Source organism: Melopsittacus undulatus, chromosome 10 (genome assembly GCF_012275295.1).
Source record: "Melopsittacus undulatus isolate bMelUnd1 chromosome 10, bMelUnd1.mat.Z, whole genome shotgun sequence".
In the NCBI taxonomy this organism is placed as follows: domain Eukaryota; kingdom Metazoa; phylum Chordata; class Aves; order Psittaciformes; family Psittaculidae; genus Melopsittacus; species Melopsittacus undulatus.
The window spans coordinates 14,406,000-14,427,143 of NC_047536.1; the positions used below are offsets into that span (position 1 = coordinate 14,406,000).

The following is a 21,144-nucleotide window of genomic DNA, read 5'->3' on the forward strand; positions in this document are numbered from 1 at the left end:
TGTGAAAAGCCATAAGGCATTCTAACTGCTTCTGAATTCCCATGATAGACTATTTACTTCGTACTTTCCCTCTGACCTTTACTGACTACCTTGAGCCTTGGTCATCAGTGTCTCGCTGGAAGTGGCCTGGGGGCACTCAGCAGTTCTCAGGTTGCTTTAGTGACCTCCTCTGTAGTACAGTCTCAGTGGTTTCTCCTGCTTTAAACCCTAATCCTACACTCAACAGCAGCCCAGCTCAAGGAACATCTCCCACTTCCCAAATACAATGGTTCTTGATGTGGCAGCACATCCAGAATCCACCATATAATCTGCTGGACTTGAACTCTAATCCTAAACTTAACCTCAGCCCTTTCACTGCTCCAGTACTTCTGGTGAACCCAGGTTTCAAAGGAGTCACAGCTTCACACAAGAGCTTTCAGTTTTGGTGCTATCTCCCCCAAATCCCTTTATTATCCTAACCCATCAGTTTGTTCTGCTAGAACTGTAATTCTGCACCTTCCCAAACTCATGCAGCCATCACCAGTGCCAGAAGTTCTCAAAGAGCATCATGTACGCTCTCCTTTGCTCACCCAGCTCCACCCAACTTCATCTGTTCATCCTGGCCTGGATTATAATCCTAACGCCTACTCCAGCCTCAACACCATTGTCAGGTATTAACCCTAACCAGAACTCTCACGCAAGCCATCAATGTACAAGCTGTCCTCATCCTGCCTTAAAAAGGGATCCAGGTGGAGCTGCTAGAATGCTTCCTTTGGTAGGATCTACACTAAGAGTCCTATGAGTTGGGGTTAATATTGTTCTCCACATTCAGGTTAGGGTTCAGTTTAGGCTGATGGTTCACAGCAGCCATGGGCTAGGAAAAAACGGGAGGTAACCAGTGCTGCCTTCCCAAGCGAGTGGGTTGGGAGTGCCGTGTCCCAGATTTCCCTGCCTGCTGTCACATGGATAAAGGTAAATATGGGTACCATCAAGGTCTGACAACAGTCTTCCTTGGAAAAAACAGGCTTCAAGGAAGAGTATCTGGTGTAGTCACTGTGAGGTGACTGGGCTGGAACAGTCTCCTTAAGTAACCTCCTGTCAGTAAGGTGCTTTGAGGCCTGCAGCTCTGCCCTGCACATGGATCTGTTCCTGAGGAAATTCTTCTCAATCCAGGCGAGGTGAAGATGCTCCAAAGTTTGCATACAAGTCTTGGATCTCCTCTGTTTTATGACTCCACATTGCTTCTGAAAGAGAGCTGGATCTTCACCCCCTCACCAGAGAAAAACAGCTTTTCTTTGTGTTTTCTTGCTTACAACAAACACAGGCAGGCAGCAGAGCCTGATGGTACCATGAGTGTGAGGGATGAGCTTCCCTTCCTGGCAGCTTGGTGCAATAGGAGTAGAATAGAATAGAATGGAATGTGGAATGGAATATAATATAGAATGGAATGGAATAGAATAAGATAGAATAGGGTAAGATATTTCAGTTGGAAGGGGTACACATAAAAGGAGGGTTTGGTTTTGTATCAACACTTCAGAAACTATGAGAAGAGAAACTCCAGGCTCTTTGCATGCTTGCTTGCAACTAAATGCAAAGCAACTTGAGGCTGAAGTCCACCCCAAACTGGATCCCCCCATGTTGCAGGCCACCCCATCAAAGCTGTGTGAGGATATGCTGCTCCACTTCCAAACCTGTGCTGAGTGACAGTCCCCAGGAGCACGGGGGAATTGGCCATCTGCACAGCTCCCTGGGAGCTGCACACAGCTGTGAGCACATCCCTTCCCATTTGATGCATCACATATGAAGGGAGGAGGCTGGGATTCAAACCTGTTCCCACTGTGCCTGTGGGGAGGATAAAGCCGTGTACCCAGAAGTTGGTTGAGAGCAGCAGTCACAGGTTTTTCCATTGATTTCCATTCAGACTTCCAAAGGTACTTTTTTCTCTGTTTTCTAAAGCATACACCTACTTTCAGCTATAAATAAGAAATAATCATGTGCATTTAACACTTATTAAAATTCTTTTTAAATTTATATGCAAAGGAGGAGCAGCCACAGGCTCCTGGCAGCCTGCCCTGCACAGCCCTTTGTTCTGCACAGATCCTACACCACTGATGAGGCAGATAAATTTGTCTTCAGTGCCATGGTCTTGTCTTTGCTCTGAATCTTCTTTAGAACTACTGGAAGGTGTAGGTTGAGAAATGCTGGTTTGATTAGCTGGGCTTGTGGTTGGTCCCTTTTCATGCCAAAATCATTTAAGTGTTCCAGACGTGGCATACACCCATGGAATCTACAAATATATCTCTCCCCAGTGCGTCATAATTCCTGGGGTAGTAAGTGATGAATCATCAGGATCTAACGTGGAGATAAGCTAATGAGCATTCATCAGAGCTCCTGCCTGAGGTGGGAAAGTGCTGGGTGAGCACTCTGTTGGCTGCCATCTCCCTTACTTAATTCTTTTCATTTCTTTCGATTTTACAAACGGGGCTCTACAAAGCTGCCAAGCTCACAGACTGGGAGTCTTCAGTGCCAGGCAAACTGTGACAGCCCTTTCATGGGCCTCCGTCTCCATTCTGCTCTCAGCTCACCCAAGGTCTTGCTTCTTGCGTTGTCTGAAGTCCACACACCATGCTTGGTCCCATTGTGGCACGGGGTAGCTGCTGGACTTGAAGCTTCTCCCTGCAAGAAAACTTCCTGCAGCCGCATCCCATTAAAATCATTAAGTGACTATTTCCACATTCAAATTGTTCTTAACTGATTGCATATCATGGAAGAGAGGTGTAGTAAGTGGTGAGGATGTGATGTTTCCCTTATGTAGTGTAGTTGTGGTCCCTTCTTTCTATTCTGGGGACTAAAAACTTCTATTACGACATTTTGCTTCTAGTAAGGTACCTTTTAGCAGAGTCCCAAGCAAGAGGAATGGCTGAAACTCTTCCTTATATGACCTGCCTGGGTGGCAGCTCTCTTAACCTGGTCAGAGCAGGACTGTTGCAATCAGTGTTCAAGTCTGTGGTGCAGAGCAGGAGGAATTCAGCCTCAGCAAAAAGATGCCATCAAACACAACCCTCCATGTCTGCTGGCCTAGTTGAAGGCTTGTTCATGACAAATTCCTTTACATATTGGCATCTGCAGAGTGCCTCTAGCTTTGGAAATGCATTGGATTTGGTGGTATGTTTCCTTCTCTGTGATCCCTGTGCATCTCAGATCTGGTAGCAGGAATCATAGAACCATGGAATGGTTTGGGTTGGAAGGGACCTTAAAGCTCATTCAGTTCTATCCCACTGCCACAGGCAAGGACACCTTCCACTGGAACAGCTTGCTCCAAGCCCCTGTGTCCAACCTGGCCTTGAGCACTGCCAGGGATGGGGCAGCCACAGCTTCTCTGGGCACCCTGTGCCAGCGCCTCAGCACCCTCACAGGGAAGAGCTTCTGCCTAAGAGCTCATCTCAGTCTCCCCTCTGGCAGGTTCAAGCCATTCCCCTTGGCCTGTCCCTACAGGCCCTTGTCCAAAGCCCCTCTCCAGGTTTCTTGTCATCCCACGCAATACCCAGGACAGGGACACTGGGGATGCTGCAGCCTCACTGGCGAACAGGGGATGAGTGTTAGCAGACCCCCAGAATGAGGAAATGGAAAATGCTTCCCAGTCTGTGGGCTCAGGAGTCCCACAGAACTCAGGTCCATGTGGTTCTTTGCTGTTGTGTCAATACGTGTCTTTGCCACCCAGACAGAACCAAGGTTCTCTTTCCTTGAAACTGCTGGAGACCTGCCACTGGAAATGCCTTTCCTTGCTCTGGATTTTACCATGATCCCGTAACTTATAATTACTTTGGCTCTTCCATTACAGTGTAATCCATCCCTTCATTTTAAACCGTGGCACAAGGGCTTTTGTGGGGAACCACCAAGAAGTTTCAGAGCAGCCTTGTGCTCCATGCTGGCTCAGTGAGTTTTACCTCTTGAGCTTGTTCAGATGGACTGGAATTCTTTCTTTCCACAGAAATACTGTTCCATAGCTCTGCACTGAGCTGGGCAAATAAAACCCCAGGAGTGCAGGAGCACAGAGCTGCTGCTTTTACTATAGTGGATAATAATACCTGGGCCAGTTGAGAAGGTTTGTAACCACCAGCAGATGTCATTGCAGCCAGCGCAGCTCAGGACACGCTGGGTGAGAGCAGAGGCACTGCAGGTGTTCAGATAATACCCGATGGAGCATGAGAGTGAAAGAATAAATCATGTCATCTCTGATTGCCAGGTAGCTCATTCTTAGCTCACTGGGAACTAGTTTATAGTAGATAGAGTAGATATGAGGGATTAAATTCCACACTACAATTTGTTTTCTGCTGAATAATTATGATTTATTAGTCCCAAGCACAAATTATAGTAATTTAAAATAATACTTTTCAAAAAAAAAAAAAAAAGGAGCACTCAAGTGGATTGTGTTTAATGGGGATGGTTGGGGCTTGATCACTCATGAGCTTGAGGATTAATGAGGGGGGCTAATGCGGGGCTCCCCATCTGCCTCATAGTAATATTGGGTGTAGTGCTTCAGGATGGATGGGATAAGTGGGCTGGTTCTGCTGGGGATGCAGGGCACCTTTTCCTCCCTCCCTGATGGGAGATGATGGGATGTGATTCTGTGTTCCTATGCCACGCTCTGTGCCTAAGAGCTCATCTCAGTCTCCCCTCTGTCAGGTTAAAGCCATTCCCTTTTGTCCTGTTCCTACTGGCCCTTGTCCAAAACTCCTCTCCAGCTTTCTTGTAGGCCTCTTCGAATGCCACCAAGCTGAATGTGAGAGCTTGGTCAGTAACTGGTAGTTATTGCAGTATTGTATAAAATGCATAGACATCTTTATATATGTTCTCCTGTTACAGCACTATTTACTGTTAGCATGGCAGAGATCACAACCAGAAGTGTCTCTGCTGAGCTGGATCTTGTTCAGATGCAGGAGATAAGAGGTCTCCACCCTAAAAAAAACCCTTTACAGTTAAGAAATGCGATCGCTGTTCAACTCTTGGTGTGAACATAGCCCTGTACGAGCACGAAACGGCCCAGCTGAGGCAGATGGATGTGGACATAAGAGAGATCGACTCAAGGCAACGTTTTATGGGCTGTCGCCCTAAAGCCCTCGCAACACAACAAACAAGGGCTTATCTTGCGGGAAGCTCCAGGTGACTGGTGAGGCTCTCACACCGGAGGTGATGTACCTGTGCTCGGCACACAGCCCCTCCGAAGCCCAACGCCTTTCATGTGGTGGGGCTGGGAGCTGGGATTGGGAATGGTGCAGGGAGCGCCTGCAGCTGCAGAGTGGTGTGGGCAGAGCCACGGACAGGAGGAGGAAGGGAAGCAGGTTCCTGAGATAAGTAAATCTAAGGTGCTAAAGCATTGCAAAGCTCACCAGGAGAAAGTGTCCTGCTGTTGTTAAACTGACAGTGTAAGAGTGATTGTCTTCTGTATGTACTGTGGATGCACTGCAGCACTGCAGGGCTGTTGTGTCTGACAGGCTGAAAGCACCTTGTGTTGCCTTCCAGCACCTAAAGGGGGTACAAGAAGCCTGGAGAGGGGCTTTGGACAGGGGCCTGCTTAGGTGATGGCCATGAGACAGATGGGTTTATTTTTTAATTGCAAACTTTGCAGGGAAAAATGCAGATCCTGACCCAATGGGAAGAGGGTTTTATTTGTATTTTTCAGCACATGTACAATCCAGGGGTTATGAAGAGCCCTTCTTACAAACTGAGATACTCGTGTAGGATTTGATCCTGTAGCCATGTCCTGAAGTGAGGATTTGTTTGCCTGTGGATCACTGTCCTGATAGCAAGAGAAGTTTATCATTCCCAGGTTTTCAGAGAGCAGATGTGGGACACACAGGTGTCCAGCTCAGGCTCTAAATAACACCTAAGCTAGAAGGTTGCACTGTAGGCATGTGGAGGTTATGTGCATACCGGAGAGGTAGATATGTATGTATATGTATAGTATAATTAATGTTCTGTGTAACTTCAGTTTCCTCATTCACAAATAGAGTTGTCAGTCAGTGTTATAGATCAGAAGGATTGCAAATAAGTTTAAGAAAGAAATCTGTGTTACAAAATGACCTACAGTTAAATAGGTGATGCCTACTAGTGAGTTACATTCATTGTCTGGTTAGGAACAAATCCATGCCAGAAGCTTAATGTATTGATGGTGTCCTGGATTATCATCTGTTCTTCCTTCTTGAATTCTTTTTCTTCTTTCCATCTAAATGGGTGTAAATGCTGGGGTAGCTGTAGTAAATCAGGTTGTGTTTCATGGCCACAACTGGCACAGAATAGGAGAATCAGAGTTCAGCTAACACCTCCATGGACACCCCGAGGTTTTCCTTGTGTCAAAGAGGGCTGAAGGCCCCATGCTCTCCTGAGGTGAACCCCGGGAGGAGCTCAGAAACCACCCTCCATATCCCATCAAATCCCTCAGATTGAGTTACCTAAAGGCAAACGGGCACCTCCTGCTTTGGGGACACTTCTGGTGCTGGTGGCATCACTGGGGTCTCAAGGTGCAGGTGGAGGCAGACCCTGCAGGGACCAGTGCACCAGCAGTGTCCAGGGATGTGTTGGGATGCAGCTGCCTGCTCACACTCCAGCAGCCCGGATCCGAGCCCAGCATGGGGCTGGCTGGATACACACCTTCTGTTTGCTTAGTTCTGCTTTGTTTAACATTGCTGGGAAACCTTTTCCATGGAGTCCCATGTCATGACTGATCATGGGGCAGGACAAGCTCCCAGTGCAGGCTGCTTGGGAAAACAGCCTGACCTCAGCCAGGGGAGTTGGTATTTTAGCATTTATCCCCTTCACCACCTGCATGAAATCGTGGTATCTCCAATTGTGGTGATGGGAATAGACATTTGTGTTGCTGGGAATGGACACACACCTCCAGCCACCACACTCAGGCTGTTCCCCTCAGTTGAGGTTGGGCTACCAGGACCCTCTTCATGGTCACCCAGTGTGGTTCACATAAAGCAGCGTGGTCCAGCAGGGGATTGCTATTGCAATCTCATCAGAGCAGGAAAATAAATGGGTTCAGGATGAGCATCACTTGTATCTGGGTCTTCTGCCTCCCAGGAAGGTGAATACATTGACCAGGACATGGCTCTGTGCAGTCCTGGAGCAGGTGGCAACTCACTTAGCAAGAACAGGATCCTTTAAAGTATACTAAGATTTCAGCCCATGTGGGCTTGCACCCATTGCTTCTTGCATTCAGATGAACCCCAGCTCAAAGCAAAACCAGGTTGAAAGAGCAAACTTTCATCAGTTATTTTTCTCATCAAAACCATATGAAATAGTGACTTTCACCTTTTTTCAGTGTGAAGCCTTTGATCAGTCCAGCCCTGTGAACTCTTGATAGCCTGGGTTAAAATGAAATCCAAAACTGGGCACATTCTGTGTGCTCGCTGGTTTTGAAGTGAGAATTCTTCATATCTGCACTAACCATGTTATTCCCAGGCTGTTATTCACAGTCACTCTCATGAAGCCATGGCCAAAAACTTCCTGGAGCTCTTGGATAAAATGTGCTGAGAAGCCAACTTGGCCATCATAGGAGTCATTTATTATTTATCACTTAGAGAAAAGCATACAGTTGGCTCTAGTTCATTACCAGTCCATGTTACAATTGCCCATTACAGCACCTCCTTGCGCTGGTTTAGCTGTATATAGAAAACAGGACTTTCAGCCAGGATGTGAAGTTTGGAAAGCAGCTCCCTCAAAGCTGCTTTCCATAGTGAGACCCAGAGATGAAAATAATCTCATAACCATCCCCTCCCGTAGTAAAATCTTACACAATGAAATCTGTGGTTCTCAATACCTGAAAAACAGGATTTGATGACACATGACAAGAGCTGAGTTCAAATATGTATGACTTCATACCAGCACGGTAGGTAATCTTTATCATCATGAGTGTAGAGCAGATGAAATCGAGGCATGGGGTGGGGATGGCACAGCACTGGAGTTACCTCATTTATTCCCATCCCTTACGTTGGATCCCATGCTGAAAATGAGCCTGATAAGTATTGCTTAATGGAATATTGACTGAAGAAAACCCATGGTAAAAGATGTGAAAAGAAGCCTCTATGGAGCCAGGGATTGCTGCAGTACTTGGTGCATCCCATGTCTCTCAATTTGCTGTCTCATTACGTAGTTCATCGCAGGGAATGGGGAAATTCAGGCAGCAGGGCTGCTTATTCCCTTACAGGCTGAATCCATCTCACATGCTAGGGTCAGACCGCTCTGTCCTAATCCCAACTGGGAAGCTCGAGGAGCCCTCTCCCCATCCGCTGATGGCCATGAGGATTAGCTGGCGAGCCTTTAAACTACTACTTGTTTTGCATCTCATTGGAGGGAATGTGTAAGGAACTTCTAGAAGTCAAGTGGCAGGACAAGATTAATTGGGATTCCTTTCTAATCCTAATTACAATGATATTTGCTTCCCACGATAGGAGGCCCTCATTATCATATGTATAAGTTTGTTTCTTGTGTCTGGCTGCTTCCCTCGCCCCAATAGAAAAAAGCTTAAATAATATTTAATACATTTTTATATTCATTAAAAAAAATCAGCTCTTTTTTAATCTGGTGAAAACATCAGCTGGGCAGAGGAGAAAACCATCCAATTCCCTGTGCATTTCCCTTGCTCTCTAATTATATGCAAATCCACCAAACGCAGGTTTTAATTCAGCCATTGGCATTAAGAGATCAGAGGCAGATTCAGGCTGGGGAAGCAGAGTTTGATGGTTCATATGAATTCTAGTGGCAGATCAGTTCCACACTTGAATCCAAATGTTTATTCCTCTCTGCACAATAACTTGCTTGCTTTCAGAGGAAAAAAGGGGTATTAAGCATTAAAGGAACTAATTCCTCCTATCAAGGAAATTAGGATTTCTCCCAGGCAGACACAGGGTATCATCCAGGATTAGCGGCTGTAGCATTCTTTGTAAACATGTCACCCTTGAAAGTGAGCAACAAGGAAAGCTGCTATCGCCTTACAGCTGCAGGGTGTCAGGAAAGCATCCCTTCGGCTCCAGAGGGGATTAGCTTCCCTCTGCATCCTCCAGAGGACTATTTATCATGGAAACCAGGAAATAAAAGTCGGTGCCAATTGGGATAATGCAGGGGCAGCTCAGGGCTGGGCAGTGGGCAGCTCTCCCCTGTTCTGCCCAGGGGGTCCCAGTGGGATATGGGGCTCCCTGTGCAGAGGGAAACCCCTCACTACACCCCTTACCCCTTGAGCTTCATGGCTGGTTGCTAAAATCAATACTAGCTTGGGAAAGACTTCCCAGGCCACAGCCAGCCATTCCCATGCCATTCGGGCAGTGATGCTGTGGGAAAGGCTGGAAGAGATCCCCACAAAGGCTCAGCGGAGCCGCCGTTCGTTCATTCATTCATTGCCATCCATGTTGGAAACACACTTAACATCCATATAAATATCAAAGGATTTCATCATATCAGGAAATGCATTCCCAGGAATGCCGATAACCATGGCAGATTATCACCCCCAGTTGCTTTGTCTGATCTGTTATTTAGCTGGTGCCATGTGCTTGGGCACGGCTGCCTCTTGACACGTTCAAAGCTCTTGACTTGGTGCCGTCTGATGCTGTGTGAGCGCCTGGCACCGGCAGTCGTGTGCTGCAGGAGAAAGCTCTCTCTGGTCGAGTCAGCAGCAGTTCACTGTCGCTGTCATTGTGGTTGTTGTTACTGGTAGTGTTTTTCACAGTGCACTCGCCCACTTGGGGATTTACTTCAGATGGGGAGAGGCACTTTCCATTTGTTGTCTTTTTTATTTCAACCAGGGACGTGCTCGCACAGTGAGATCCCCCCTGGAGCTGAGCTCTGGGACTAGCAGATGAAAAAGGAGTGGAATAGAGTGGAATGGGTTGGGTTGGAAGGGGCCTTAGAGCTCCTCCAGCTCCAACCCCTGCCATGGGCAGGGACACCTTCCACTGGAGCAGCTTGCTCCAAGCCCCTGTGTCCAGCCTGGCCTTGAGCACTGTCAGGGATGGAGCAGCCACAGCTTCTCTGGGCACCCTGTGCCAGCGCCTCAGCACCCTCACAGGGAAGAAAATTACGAGAACAGAGCAGAGTTAGGAAGTGCAGTACCTGCCAGGAAGCCAGCAGCTCTCTCATCCCAAGCCCAGAGACAGGGACAAAAGTCCCATTATGGGTCTCTTGTGCAGGTCCTGGGAGTGACAGTGGTGGCACCAGCAGGATGGTGTCACCCCTGTGGCCATGCACCCTGGCACCGCTGCGGTGTGAAGGGGCAGGTTTCACCCCCTCTGATGTTTAGTGAATCGAAACACCTTAACTCACATCAGAGGTGGGTTTTTGTTGCTTCTGTGTTTTGATACCTCCCCTGCGTGCTTTCAAGTACAGGGGCTGGTTTGGTTTTGTTTGAAATGGGAATCAGAAACCCAGCCGAGCAGCCAGGAGCTCTCCTGATGCCCAGGGGATGTGTAAGCAGACATTGGCCTCCAGAAAACTGGAGGGCTCCTGTTGGGCTCATCTCCTTCCAGAGCCCTCACACCCTGAGGTTTGGCTGGTCCTTGTGCTGCCTGTGAGCTGGGCACACAGGGTGGCATCCCTGGTCCTTTTGGATACTTTTTGGCCTTACCAAAGGGCAAGCCTTGGCTCTGTGTCACGCTTTAACTTTGCTCTCCTCCCTCGCCCTCTTGGCTGTTTTCCTGGTGAATTCCGGGTATGAGACCGACCGCTTGCCTTTGAGAAGCGGAGCGGAATAAAGGAGGTCAGATACTATCAGCCACTGTGGGTCAAGTAAGCGCCTTCCATTCAAAGCCTCGAGTGTTACCAGTAACTCCAGGGCTTGCAGTGTTCATTCAGATTCGCAGAACTACATGGCACAAAAGGGTCAGAGGTATTTCTGTTTTCCATAGCCCAGAACATAAAGGGGCAAGACCCAGGGATGGGTGTTGTGGAAGAGGGGAAATAACTGCAGCCCCACTGCTACATTGCCCTGGGGCTTGGTGTTGTGGTGCAGCCCCTGGGTTATATAAGCCCATCATTCCTTTCCATGGAGCCAAATGTCACCGTTGCCTTGGTGGTATCCAGCACACTGGGACTAGGGGTGTTCCTGTGCCCTCCTGAGCACCAGGAAGCTGCTTTTAGCATCGCAGCAGCAGCATCGTTTCCTGGGCAAGGCAAGTGTGCCACAAGGGGACTTTCTGCATGGTTGAGGAGGCTTCTGGAGTGAGGTGGCTCTTCTGATCAATGTGACTATACACATCAAATGGTGATGCCAAAAGTTCATTTTCAGGGGGTTTCTTCTCTCTGCTACGGGGTGTACCTGCCTCTGCGCTTGTCCCTGTTACCATAAGAGAGTAGCCTCTGGGAGGCACTTTGATCTTTTATTTTTCCATGCCTTTTTATTTCTTTCATGAAGAACCACCTACATCTTTCTCTTAGAACATAACTACTTGAGAAGTGAAACGGCTCTTCCTGTGCCCGTAAATGGTGAAAAACTCAACTTTTCAAACCCCTGCAGAGTTTAACTTCAAAATAATCATCACCATCATTGCTTAAAAACAGAAACCAGCAGCACAGAAGGTCACTGAGAACATTTGAAAGGTTATGAGGTTCTTTCCCTATGTTTGTCCCCATCAGTGGAGCTTGGCCATTTCCTTGAGTGCTGGGGCATGGAAGGTGTTCAGGGCTGGGAATGTGTCCCCTGATACCCAGGGCAGGTCTCCTAAGGCAGTTGTGATGCACATCTGAGTCCCAGGGCAGAGTCAGCCTCATGGGAGCTGAGTTCAATGTGCAGAAAAGAGTGGGGCTGCTCAGGGGCAGAGCTGGATTTTAAAGAGGATAAAGTTGTAGAATCATAGAAGTATGGAATGGTTTGTGTTGGAAGGGACCTTAAAGCTCCTCCACCTCCAACCCCTGCCACAGGCAGGGACCCCTTCCACTGGAGCAGCTTGCTCCAAGCCCCTGTGTCCAACCTGGCCTTGAGCACTGCCAGGGATGGGGCAGCCACAGCTTCTCTGGGCACCCTGTGCCAGCGCCTCAGCACTTTACAGTAAAGAACTCCTTACATCTCATCTAAATCTCCCCTCTTTCAGTTTAAAACCTTTCCACCTTGTCCTGTCCCTACTGGCCCTTATTAAAAATCAGAGGGAAAAGGAAGAATTGAGGAATGAAACACTCCATCATCTACAAAATAAGGAGCGCAGGGATAAAAACCTGGGCAAGGCCAGTATTTGCCCACGTGTGCAATGTGTATCTTAAACCAGTTGACTTCTTGATGCAATTCATATGCAGAACCACTGCAAGAATTAGTACCTGCCGATTATTACTTTCCCCTTTGTTTGACTACTGTTCATAAGCACCTGTGGGCTGACCAGAAGTGGGGTGCATGGGGCCATGGAAGTCTTCTGGTCCCTGAAGGAACTTTGGTGGTGCTAAGGGTAGGGGCAGGCTGAGCCCTCATCCTGCAGCCGTGCTGGGTGACCCAAGGAGATGCTGCTGCTGCTGCTGCTGCAGTTGTGCTTTGCTGGAGGGGTGCAGGGCAGTGTGGGTGGCTTTAACTTTCCCTGTTTCCTCTGTGCCGTGGCAGCGGGCCGGGGCCATGGGACTGCAGCAAAAGTGAGAAAAGAGAAGAAAGCTGCTGAGATGAGAAATGAGTTGACGGTGCCTGCGCCCAGCAGGTGCTGAGCACACGCTCCGGCCCCGGTGCTTGCAAACCCTCTGCAGGGTTTACTTGGGGTGATCTTTTACCACAACATCTCCCAGTGCAACACCACGGGGATGCAGGGGGTTAAGGTGTTGCTGACACTGGCTGGGGCCCTGAGCTGGGGGATGTCGGAACTCAAAGGTACCCTGAAACTGTGCAGAGCTGGGTTTGGGTCATGGTGTTGCCGTGTGAGCCCTCCCGGGAACAGATCCGATGCTGTGGGAGGCACCTTGTAAAGTCCCTAATAACACATCCCTAATGGCTAATTCGGATTGATGGATCAGAAGGCCCAGTCCCCCAGTAACGGGCACCTTCCCCAGCAGCAGTGCATGCTCGGTGCAGCCTGACCTCACACCATTCTTTCTGTGGAACGATGACTAAGTCTGCAGTGAAAAGGAATTAATTCCTCCTTGAATCATCAGCAGCAAAACTCTGTAGGTTTTGTTTTTCATAGCCAGCACGTCGACTCATCTCACCTTGTCTGAGAAGTGACGTCAAAGCAAACACATTTGGGGTAACTTAGGGCTGGAATGTGACCTGCAGCATGTGTGCTGCACCCTGGGCTTCCACCCCTGAGGCACCCAAGCAAGGCAGGGGAGCATGGAGATGCCTGGAGATGAGAAGGCTCAGGGGAGACTTTATAGCAGTCTTCCAGTAAATAAAAGGGGCTATAAGAACCCTGGAGAGGGGCTTGGGACAAGGGCCTGTAGGGACAGGCCAAGGGGAATGGCTTTAACCTGCCAGAGGGGAGACTGAGATGAGCTCTTAGGCAGAAGCTCTTCCCTGTGAGGGTGCTGAGGCGCTGGCACAGGGTGCCCAGAGAAGCTGTGGCTGCCTCATCCCTGGCAGTGTTCAAGGCCAGGTTGGACACAGGGGCTTGGAGCACCCTGCTCCAGTGGAAGGTGTCCCTGCTTGGTTGGAACTGAATGAGCTTTGAGGTCCCTTCAACCCAAACCATTCTATGTGCTCGGAGCTCACCTCATCTGCCCGCCTGCTCTGGGACAGGACCAGCTCCAGGGGCTGCACCCAGCAGGCAGACACACAGCACAGCCGGGGTTCTCAGGCTGCTAAAACCTCCCTCTGCCTTGTCAGTGGCAGCCACCAGTGTTGCCCAACCGTCAGCCTGAGCTCCTGTCCCCAGCCAGGCCCCTTGCCCCACGGCTGTTTCAAGTCACTGTGTTTGGGGTGGGATTTGTGTGGGACAATTTGAAAGTGCTGTGACTCATCTCACCCCACCAGCTGCAAACCACAGCATGATCCTCGGCCGGTGGCACGTGTGCCAGGATGCTCCGTGCCATGGGGGATGGATCCCTCTCAGGCCTATCTTGTTATTGTTCTTCTCAGCAAGGTTGATGGGGGCTGATGACACTGGTAGGGGATGCGCTGCAACATCAGTGCCTGCTCCAGCCCCAGTGGACATCTCTTACTGGGGAGGTGGGCACTCAGGGCAGTTAACAAACCAAAAGGAGAAGTCTCTCCAGGCTTTGAAACCCCATTCTGCGGCTCCATCCCCTCTGGAAATACCATTCTGGTGTTGCTGTAAATGTGCCTTTTCATTTCTGTAGCAAGGCTGAGGTGGCACAGCTCATTCCCCAACCAGCCCTCAAAGGGCTGTGCTGGGAGGGATGAGATAAAGCTGTCCTCAGAGCCCTTTCAGGTGCCTCCACAGCTACGGAAGGACGGCAGATGACTTAGGGTGACTTGGGGTTGGAGCCATGATGCTTGGCATTGTGCTAATTTGGGTGTGTGGGTAGTGAGCAGCTCCATCACCACTGCTCTGAGCTGTATTGAAACACAGCTTTGGGGAAGAGATGCAAGAAGATGCTTCACCAAACCACAGCATATCCCCATGGTGTCCCAGCAGCACCACCCCACAGCCTCCTAGGGGACCTGCTGAGAGGACACTAAACCAATGCCCTCAGATTAAATCAGTCCATTCAGAGCAGAAAACACATCAGGTTATGTTGATGGCATAAGCCATTGTCAGCTGGTAGGTTCTGGCTTTGAAAAGCCTCTTCAAAGTTTGTGTGCTGCAGGAATTAAATCTAGACCTTGTGAGAGAAGAGGAATTGAGTCCATTTCCCCAACACGCAGATCTCTGTAAATGGGGTAGGATTTCACAGCAAAGACACGTGTGGCAGCCACAGCACATCTGGAGCCAGCCAGGAGATGCAGACATGGCCATGGACCACAACCATTAGCAGCTGTGTTTAAACCAGGGATCAACAGTGAAGGAGTTTTCCTTTTTCCTTGGTTGGTTCAAGTGGGAGATGGATTCCTGTAATAAACTCCCTAATGGAGGAAGTGGGAAGGGGATGAATAGCCACCTGCAGAAGTTTTTGTCTTTCCTCCTTCCTAAGCATCCTTCCCCAACAGCTTTTGATGCCTTTAAAGAGTAGGAGAAAATGAGCAAGGCAAGAGCAAATGAAAAAGGGACATGGGAAAGGGCAGCTCTTCTTACTGGTGCAACATCTTGTTTCCCATCTGGACTCATGGGAAATCCAAGCAACTGAGCTGCAGTCTATTGTACTGCCAAGTTAACAACCTTCTGCTTCGATGGAGAAGGAGGACAGGCCATGCCTTTGCTGTAACCACACGTGCTCTGTGCTTTTCACTGGTGAGGTATCCTGTGGATCAGTAGCAGGACTGTTCAGCTGCCTTTGTAGCGGTCTGTGTCTTCTGTCATTGCTCCAGAAGCTGTTACCAGTCATCAGACAGTGGGGCTGGTGGCTGGTGCTGTGCACTGGATCAGGCGTGGTGCAGATGGGGAGGAAAGATCTGCCCCACTTTGAAATGCTTAAGCCAAGGTTTTCAAAGCAGCTTAGAATTGAGCTCATTCTGCTCCAGTGTCATGGTACAATGTACACATAGAACTGCATACCCCTAATTAAGGTTTCTGTCTCTTAAATAGGCTAAACCATGGCTAGTTTTAGGAATATCACTGAAAAGCTCTTCATCTCATTTCAAGGGCAAGAACAGTAAAAGCTCAGAGCTCCAAATGTATATTTAAGCAGGAACCAGCTCAGAGCCACTCCTGATGGGAAACCCACATAGCCCATGGCCCTGCTGCAGGACTGTACCACACTAGTTTGTGCTGGGGAGGGGGGTCACATTCCCAGTATCCCTCTGTATGCTGTAAATCTACACCTGCTAAACATCAGGGATTAGGATTTTCATTCATTCTTAAATGCAAACCTTTGTGCCTCTTGGTTTCCATTTGCATGAGCAGCCTTTGTGGGGTAGACAGATGTAAAGCAGCATCTCCATCGGTCTCTTCCTTTCCGCTTCATGGATTTCCTCCTTGGAAGAGGGATGCAAAACACAGGACTTGCCCAGGGCTCTTGGGCTGCTGTGCAAGCAAATCAGAGCAGCAAGGAGAGGTCCAGGATAGGTCCTCCAGAGCCATCAGCTCTGGCCTCTCCACCTCCACCAAAGCCAGCTGGCATTGTGGGCTCACTCTGCCTGAGCAGAATCATTACCAAAGTGAAAGGCACCCCTGAATCAAGCCCAGAGATCACAGAACCACTTGTCACTGGTCTCCACTTGGACATGGAGCTGCTCACTGCAGCTCTCTGAGTGCAATCATCCAGCCAATTCCTTATCCACTGAGTGGTCCATCCATCATATCCATGTCTCACCAGTTCAGAGACAAGGATGTCATGTGGGACAGTGTCAAACACTGCAGAAGTTCAGATAGATTGTAGAATCATAGAATGGTTTGGGTTGGATGTGACCAATCAAACACATCCTTAGTTTCCATGTGCTACAGCTTCTCAGATACGATGGACAGCGGCTTAGCAAATGCATCCACCAGTTCCCTCAGGACCCATGGATACATCTTGTCATGTCCTATGGACTTGTGCACCTCAGGTTCCTTAGATGTTCTCAGACATGATCTTCTCTTAGAGAGGGCTGTTCTCCATTCTCCCAGTCCTTGCCTTTGCCTTCTGTAACTTGAGCAGTGTGGCTGGAGCTCTTGCTGGGGAAGACTGAGGCAGAAAGGTCATTGAGTAACTCAGCCTTCTCCCAGGTAACCAGGCCTCTCATTTCCTTCCAGAGAGGGCCCACGTTTTCCTCAGTCTTCCTTTTGTAGATCATAAATGACTTGCCAAAATCCACACAACACATCATCCATAGATGTCCTGGTGGGACACAAGAAGTCAGGCCAGCAATACCCGCAGCCCCTGCAGAGCGGTCGTACCTGGTCCGTGCTCATTTTCTCCCCATTTTGGGGTGCTGTCAGTCCTGTTTCTCTTTCTGGATGTATCTGGGACAAATCCTAACATTCCACCACCAAGGCAAAGCCAGTTTGGGTTTAAAGGCAACCATGGGCGAAACCGGGCATGTAGGGAGCAGCTTGAGACGCTGGAGGCAAGGAGGCTGGCAGAGGCAGCAGTGTGTGTGTGTGCATGTCTGTTTGTGTGTGTGTGTGTTTTCCTTACAGCTCTGCAGCTCTGTTGAACAGTTCCCCCCAACTCTGCTCCATCACACAGATATACCCCCCATTGTGTTCACCAAAAAGCGCCTTTTACAATGATGTTGGTTTCCAATGGCCTCAGCATGTGTAACCAGGAGTAGCTACAAGGGGGTTTGTTGCATCCCCAGCACTGCTTCAGCTCCCTCCAGTCCTCCTCCCAGAGCTTGGATCCATGGGGATTGCATCCCAAGGTGACCACGTTCCATTCTCAAAGGCATTGCCCTCAGCATGGCTCACCCAGTCCCGGTTAGGAAAGCCCAAGCTTGGCTTTCAGAGTGAATGTGCAGGATGTGAAAGTCCAGATTTAGACCCTGTGGTAGCACAAGGACAAAAACGCGAGCAGTGCATTGGGGAACATGCTTGTAGCATTCCTTCTGAATAAAAGATACTGGAAATGTTTTGAAAAGGGGGAATGGCTTTAACCTGCCAGGGGGGAGACTGAGATGAGCTCTTAGGCAGAAGCTCTTCCCTGTGAGGGTGCTGAGGCGCTGGCACAGGGTGCCCAGAGAAGCTGTGGCTGCCCCATCCCTGGCAGTGTTCAAGGCCAGGCTGGACACAGCTGCTCCAGTGGAAGGCGTCCCTGCCCGTGGCAGGGGTTGGAGCAGGAGGAGCTTTAAGGTCCCTTCCAACCCAAACCATTCCATAATTCTGTGGTTCTATGATCGGAGCTGGTTTCCCCCTACCCATGCGGTTGTGTTCAGCTGCTGTCGTTGCTTCATTTGTGGGGTTTTCTTGCAGGAAGCTATAGTGTTTATTTAGGCAGGCAAGCACATTCATTCTCTGCCTTGTCCTGGAGAGTCACTGGGGACTTACAGTAATTCCCAGCCTCACCTGTAACAACAGGACTGCAAAGGGCTCTGTCCCTCGTTGCTCAGGGAGCCTGACAGCTTCTGAGCCCTCTCCCTCCTTGTGTCTTGCAGTCCAACAAGGTTCCTGTTGTGCAGCCGTCACACGGCGTCCACCCGCTCACCCCGCTCATCCCTTACAGCAACGACCATTTCAGCCACGGCTCCCACTCACCCCACTTGCCCGCTGACATCAACCAGAAGCAAGGTAATGGCATCACTGGGGACCTGTGTGATGGGAGGGGCACAGTGCTGGGGACCACTGAGACCAAGGCTGGCACCTCCCTGCTCCCAAATCAATGGGAGATGACAAGAGCTTTGGTGAGCTGGGACGGTGCTCAGCAGTAGGAGTTTTTTTAGCTCATTGGCAATGCTTTGTAATCGTGGTCAGGAGGAGTTTGACATCAGAAACCCCAACCCTGCTGATCAAATGTGTTCAGTTCTCTGTGCAAGCTGTCCTGTAGCTTGGGACCAGACCAGAGCCTGCGAGATGAAGTCTAAGAGTCAACCAGAAAATGGAAAGTAATCTTTCCTTTGACTCATACCCAAACTGTTGTCAGGTTGTCATTTTGAGAAAATAAATGCTTGAAACAGGAAATATTTTGACTAGATAGGATGGGAGTCTGATAGCTGACTGGATTGTTACATGTGTGTGTCCGTAGCCACACGTTGTGTGGTTGTCACACAGCTTGGCTCTTTGGGTTCCTGTGTGAATGCAGGACACGTCAATTGGCTCCTGAGGCTGCAAAGGAAAGTACAGTAGGTCGAGGTTAAACCCTGCACTGTGAATTACAGGTATGTGCACAGAAATTCACCCCAGCCCGTTGTTCTTTGTGGGTTGCTGGCAAGCTGACTGTAAAATCAAACTTATCTCAACCTTACATTAATGCAACAGGATTGTTCAACATCTGTTCACATTACCCAGGTTTCTACGCAAATCCAGTCTTGATTTCATGCGAAAGCAAGTGAATTCATGGGTTTGTGTCAGAGTACATTCAGGAAAGAATTCAGGGTCCGTCACAGCCCAGAAATCAATGTGAAAACAGGGGCATAAAGTGAACAGTTGTGATTTGGGCAAAGGCACAGGTTTGGATCCAAACTATCCCAGAGATATCAGCCTCAACAAGTTAATATCACTGATAAAACAGTGGAGATTGAGGATGCTCCTGGCTGGAGGACAGGCTGCATTATCCCTGGTCTGAATGAAGAGGTCAGGTCCTGAACTCAATCAGGGATGCTGATGAGGAGGATTTAGGTCCAGTGTAAGAGATACACAGGCACATCCTGGTTTCCTTTCCAGTTTCCCCTTTCCTGCTTACCATGTACATTTACAGGGGCAGGGGGAGTCTGTCCATCCCAGAGAGATCCCCAGTCCTGTTTGTGAAGAGGTTCAGACCACCATCCTCAGCTGGGACCTACCTCTGTGGTGCAGCTTGCTAACTTTGCATGCCCCATCCCTGCACTGCTGGGTTGAAGGTTTCCTTCCCCACTCTTCCTGGATGTGTCCCATCTCTGTCCTCATCCCTGAAATATTTCCCATTGTCAGCCAATGCAAGCACTTGCAGTCACCATCTACTCATTCTCACAGCATCCCTTTAAAGTATTTCACAGTAGCCCAAGGACATGCAGACAAGGAAGTACAAGCAGGATCTTCTGAGTCAGTGGCTGGTGCCCAGCCACTGGGCCAGCGAGAAGAACTGGTGCTCTGGCTCACACAACTTGTTGGAGGTGCAAATCCCAGGAAACCCTGGCAGCTGCCTAATGTGGAGGCTGGATTTGTCTGACCTTCAGTGGGCTGCTGTATCCCACTTGAGCACAGCTGTACATAAATCTCACACTATCCATCTTTCTTTCAATTTGGTTACATATTTTACTTGCCTCCTAATAAGATGTTTGGAATCTGCTGGTATCATTCCTAAATCATAATTTATCATTAGTACACCCAGGAGAATAATCCAGGCTTAAGCTGCTTGCAGCTACTCACCCATTTATCCAATGCATTTCTTGCTCAGGACAGCTACTGGACAATCTCTGTACATGATATTTGCTCAGAGGCTCTGTAGCTGCCAGCAGTACAGGATGCTGCAGCAGTGCTCAGCTCCAGTTTCCAGTCTGGGGCTTAGCTGGAGGCTCCTTTGCTGGTTGTCTGAGTCCCACCCGCAGCCCCCAGGCTGTTTTCAAGTCCAGATAGGAGCTGTGGCTGTCTCCTCTGGCCATGCCACCCGTGCCAGCAGCTTTGAAGATCACACAGGGATTCCCCGTGTGAAGGGTGAATTCCCAGCTGGCACCATACCCACCTCCACTCTTCCTTGGCACCCACAGAGCCCGTGAAATGATTGCTTTGAACAAGGACTCATGGTTTAGAATTGAGATAGCAGAGATGCTGCTGGAGCATCCCCACTGGCCACTCCTGGGGCGTCCTAGGGATGACTGATGGGAAGGAAGGTGATGACTGAAAGGGGTGTAGGAATGGCTTTGACCAAGAGGCACTCTGGAAAGGCACAGGGATGTCTGGAGTCCATCAAATCCTTACCAAAGCAAACTGCTGCTTGGCTTCAGGGTAGCCCGGAGCAGGGATGCTGCTTGTGCAGGAGCAAACCTGCCTTCTCCGTCATATTATGAGTGTTTGTGATTCTGCAGCAACACGGATGACCCACCACATCCCCACAAAGAGAACCACAGCAATAAAAAGGGCAATTACAATATCCTGCTGCTTGCAGACACCTATTTCACATGCATTCCCTGCTGCCCATGAGTGCCTGTAGATGGAGCAGTCAGGGGGTCAGGAGCTTTTGGGTCGCTTGGGGAGCAGTGTGCTGAGTCCAGCTCACCTCCTTTTCCCTTCTCCCTTCTCCCAGGAGTGCACCGTCCATCCCAGACCTCAGACATCCCCGGATTCTACCCCCTCCCTCCCGGTGGAGTCGGACAGATCACGCCGTCGATGGGATGGTGAGTGCAGGGGCTCAGCCCCAGCCCCACTGGCTGCTCCATGCAAGGAACAAACATGTGCAGCCATTCTCTGTAACCTCCATGGTGCTTTCACACGTCTCCATCCCTTCCGTATGCTGCATGGTGGGGAGGAGGATTTAGAGTTGTTTTAGAGATGGGGAGCAGGTATTTGGAGAGGCTGAAGGCTTTGTCCCAGCTGG

The 21,144-nt window shown here is 49.4% G+C and overlaps 1 protein-coding gene across 6 annotated transcripts in view; it reads left to right on the forward strand.

The window, feature by feature from the left end:
* Positions 1 to 21,144, forward strand: part of TCF7 (transcription factor 7) — a 64,731-nt gene that overhangs the window by 28,755 nt on the left and 14,832 nt on the right. For all 6 annotated transcript variants that reach the window (XM_034066597.1, XM_031047485.2, XM_031047484.2 and 3 more), the window contains exons 4-5: positions 18,071 to 18,203; positions 20,854 to 20,944. In XM_034066597.1, the coding sequence (XP_033922488.1) occupies positions 18,071 to 18,203; positions 20,854 to 20,944 (224 nt within the window). The remainder of the gene's footprint in view (positions 1 to 18,070; positions 18,204 to 20,853; positions 20,945 to 21,144) is intronic.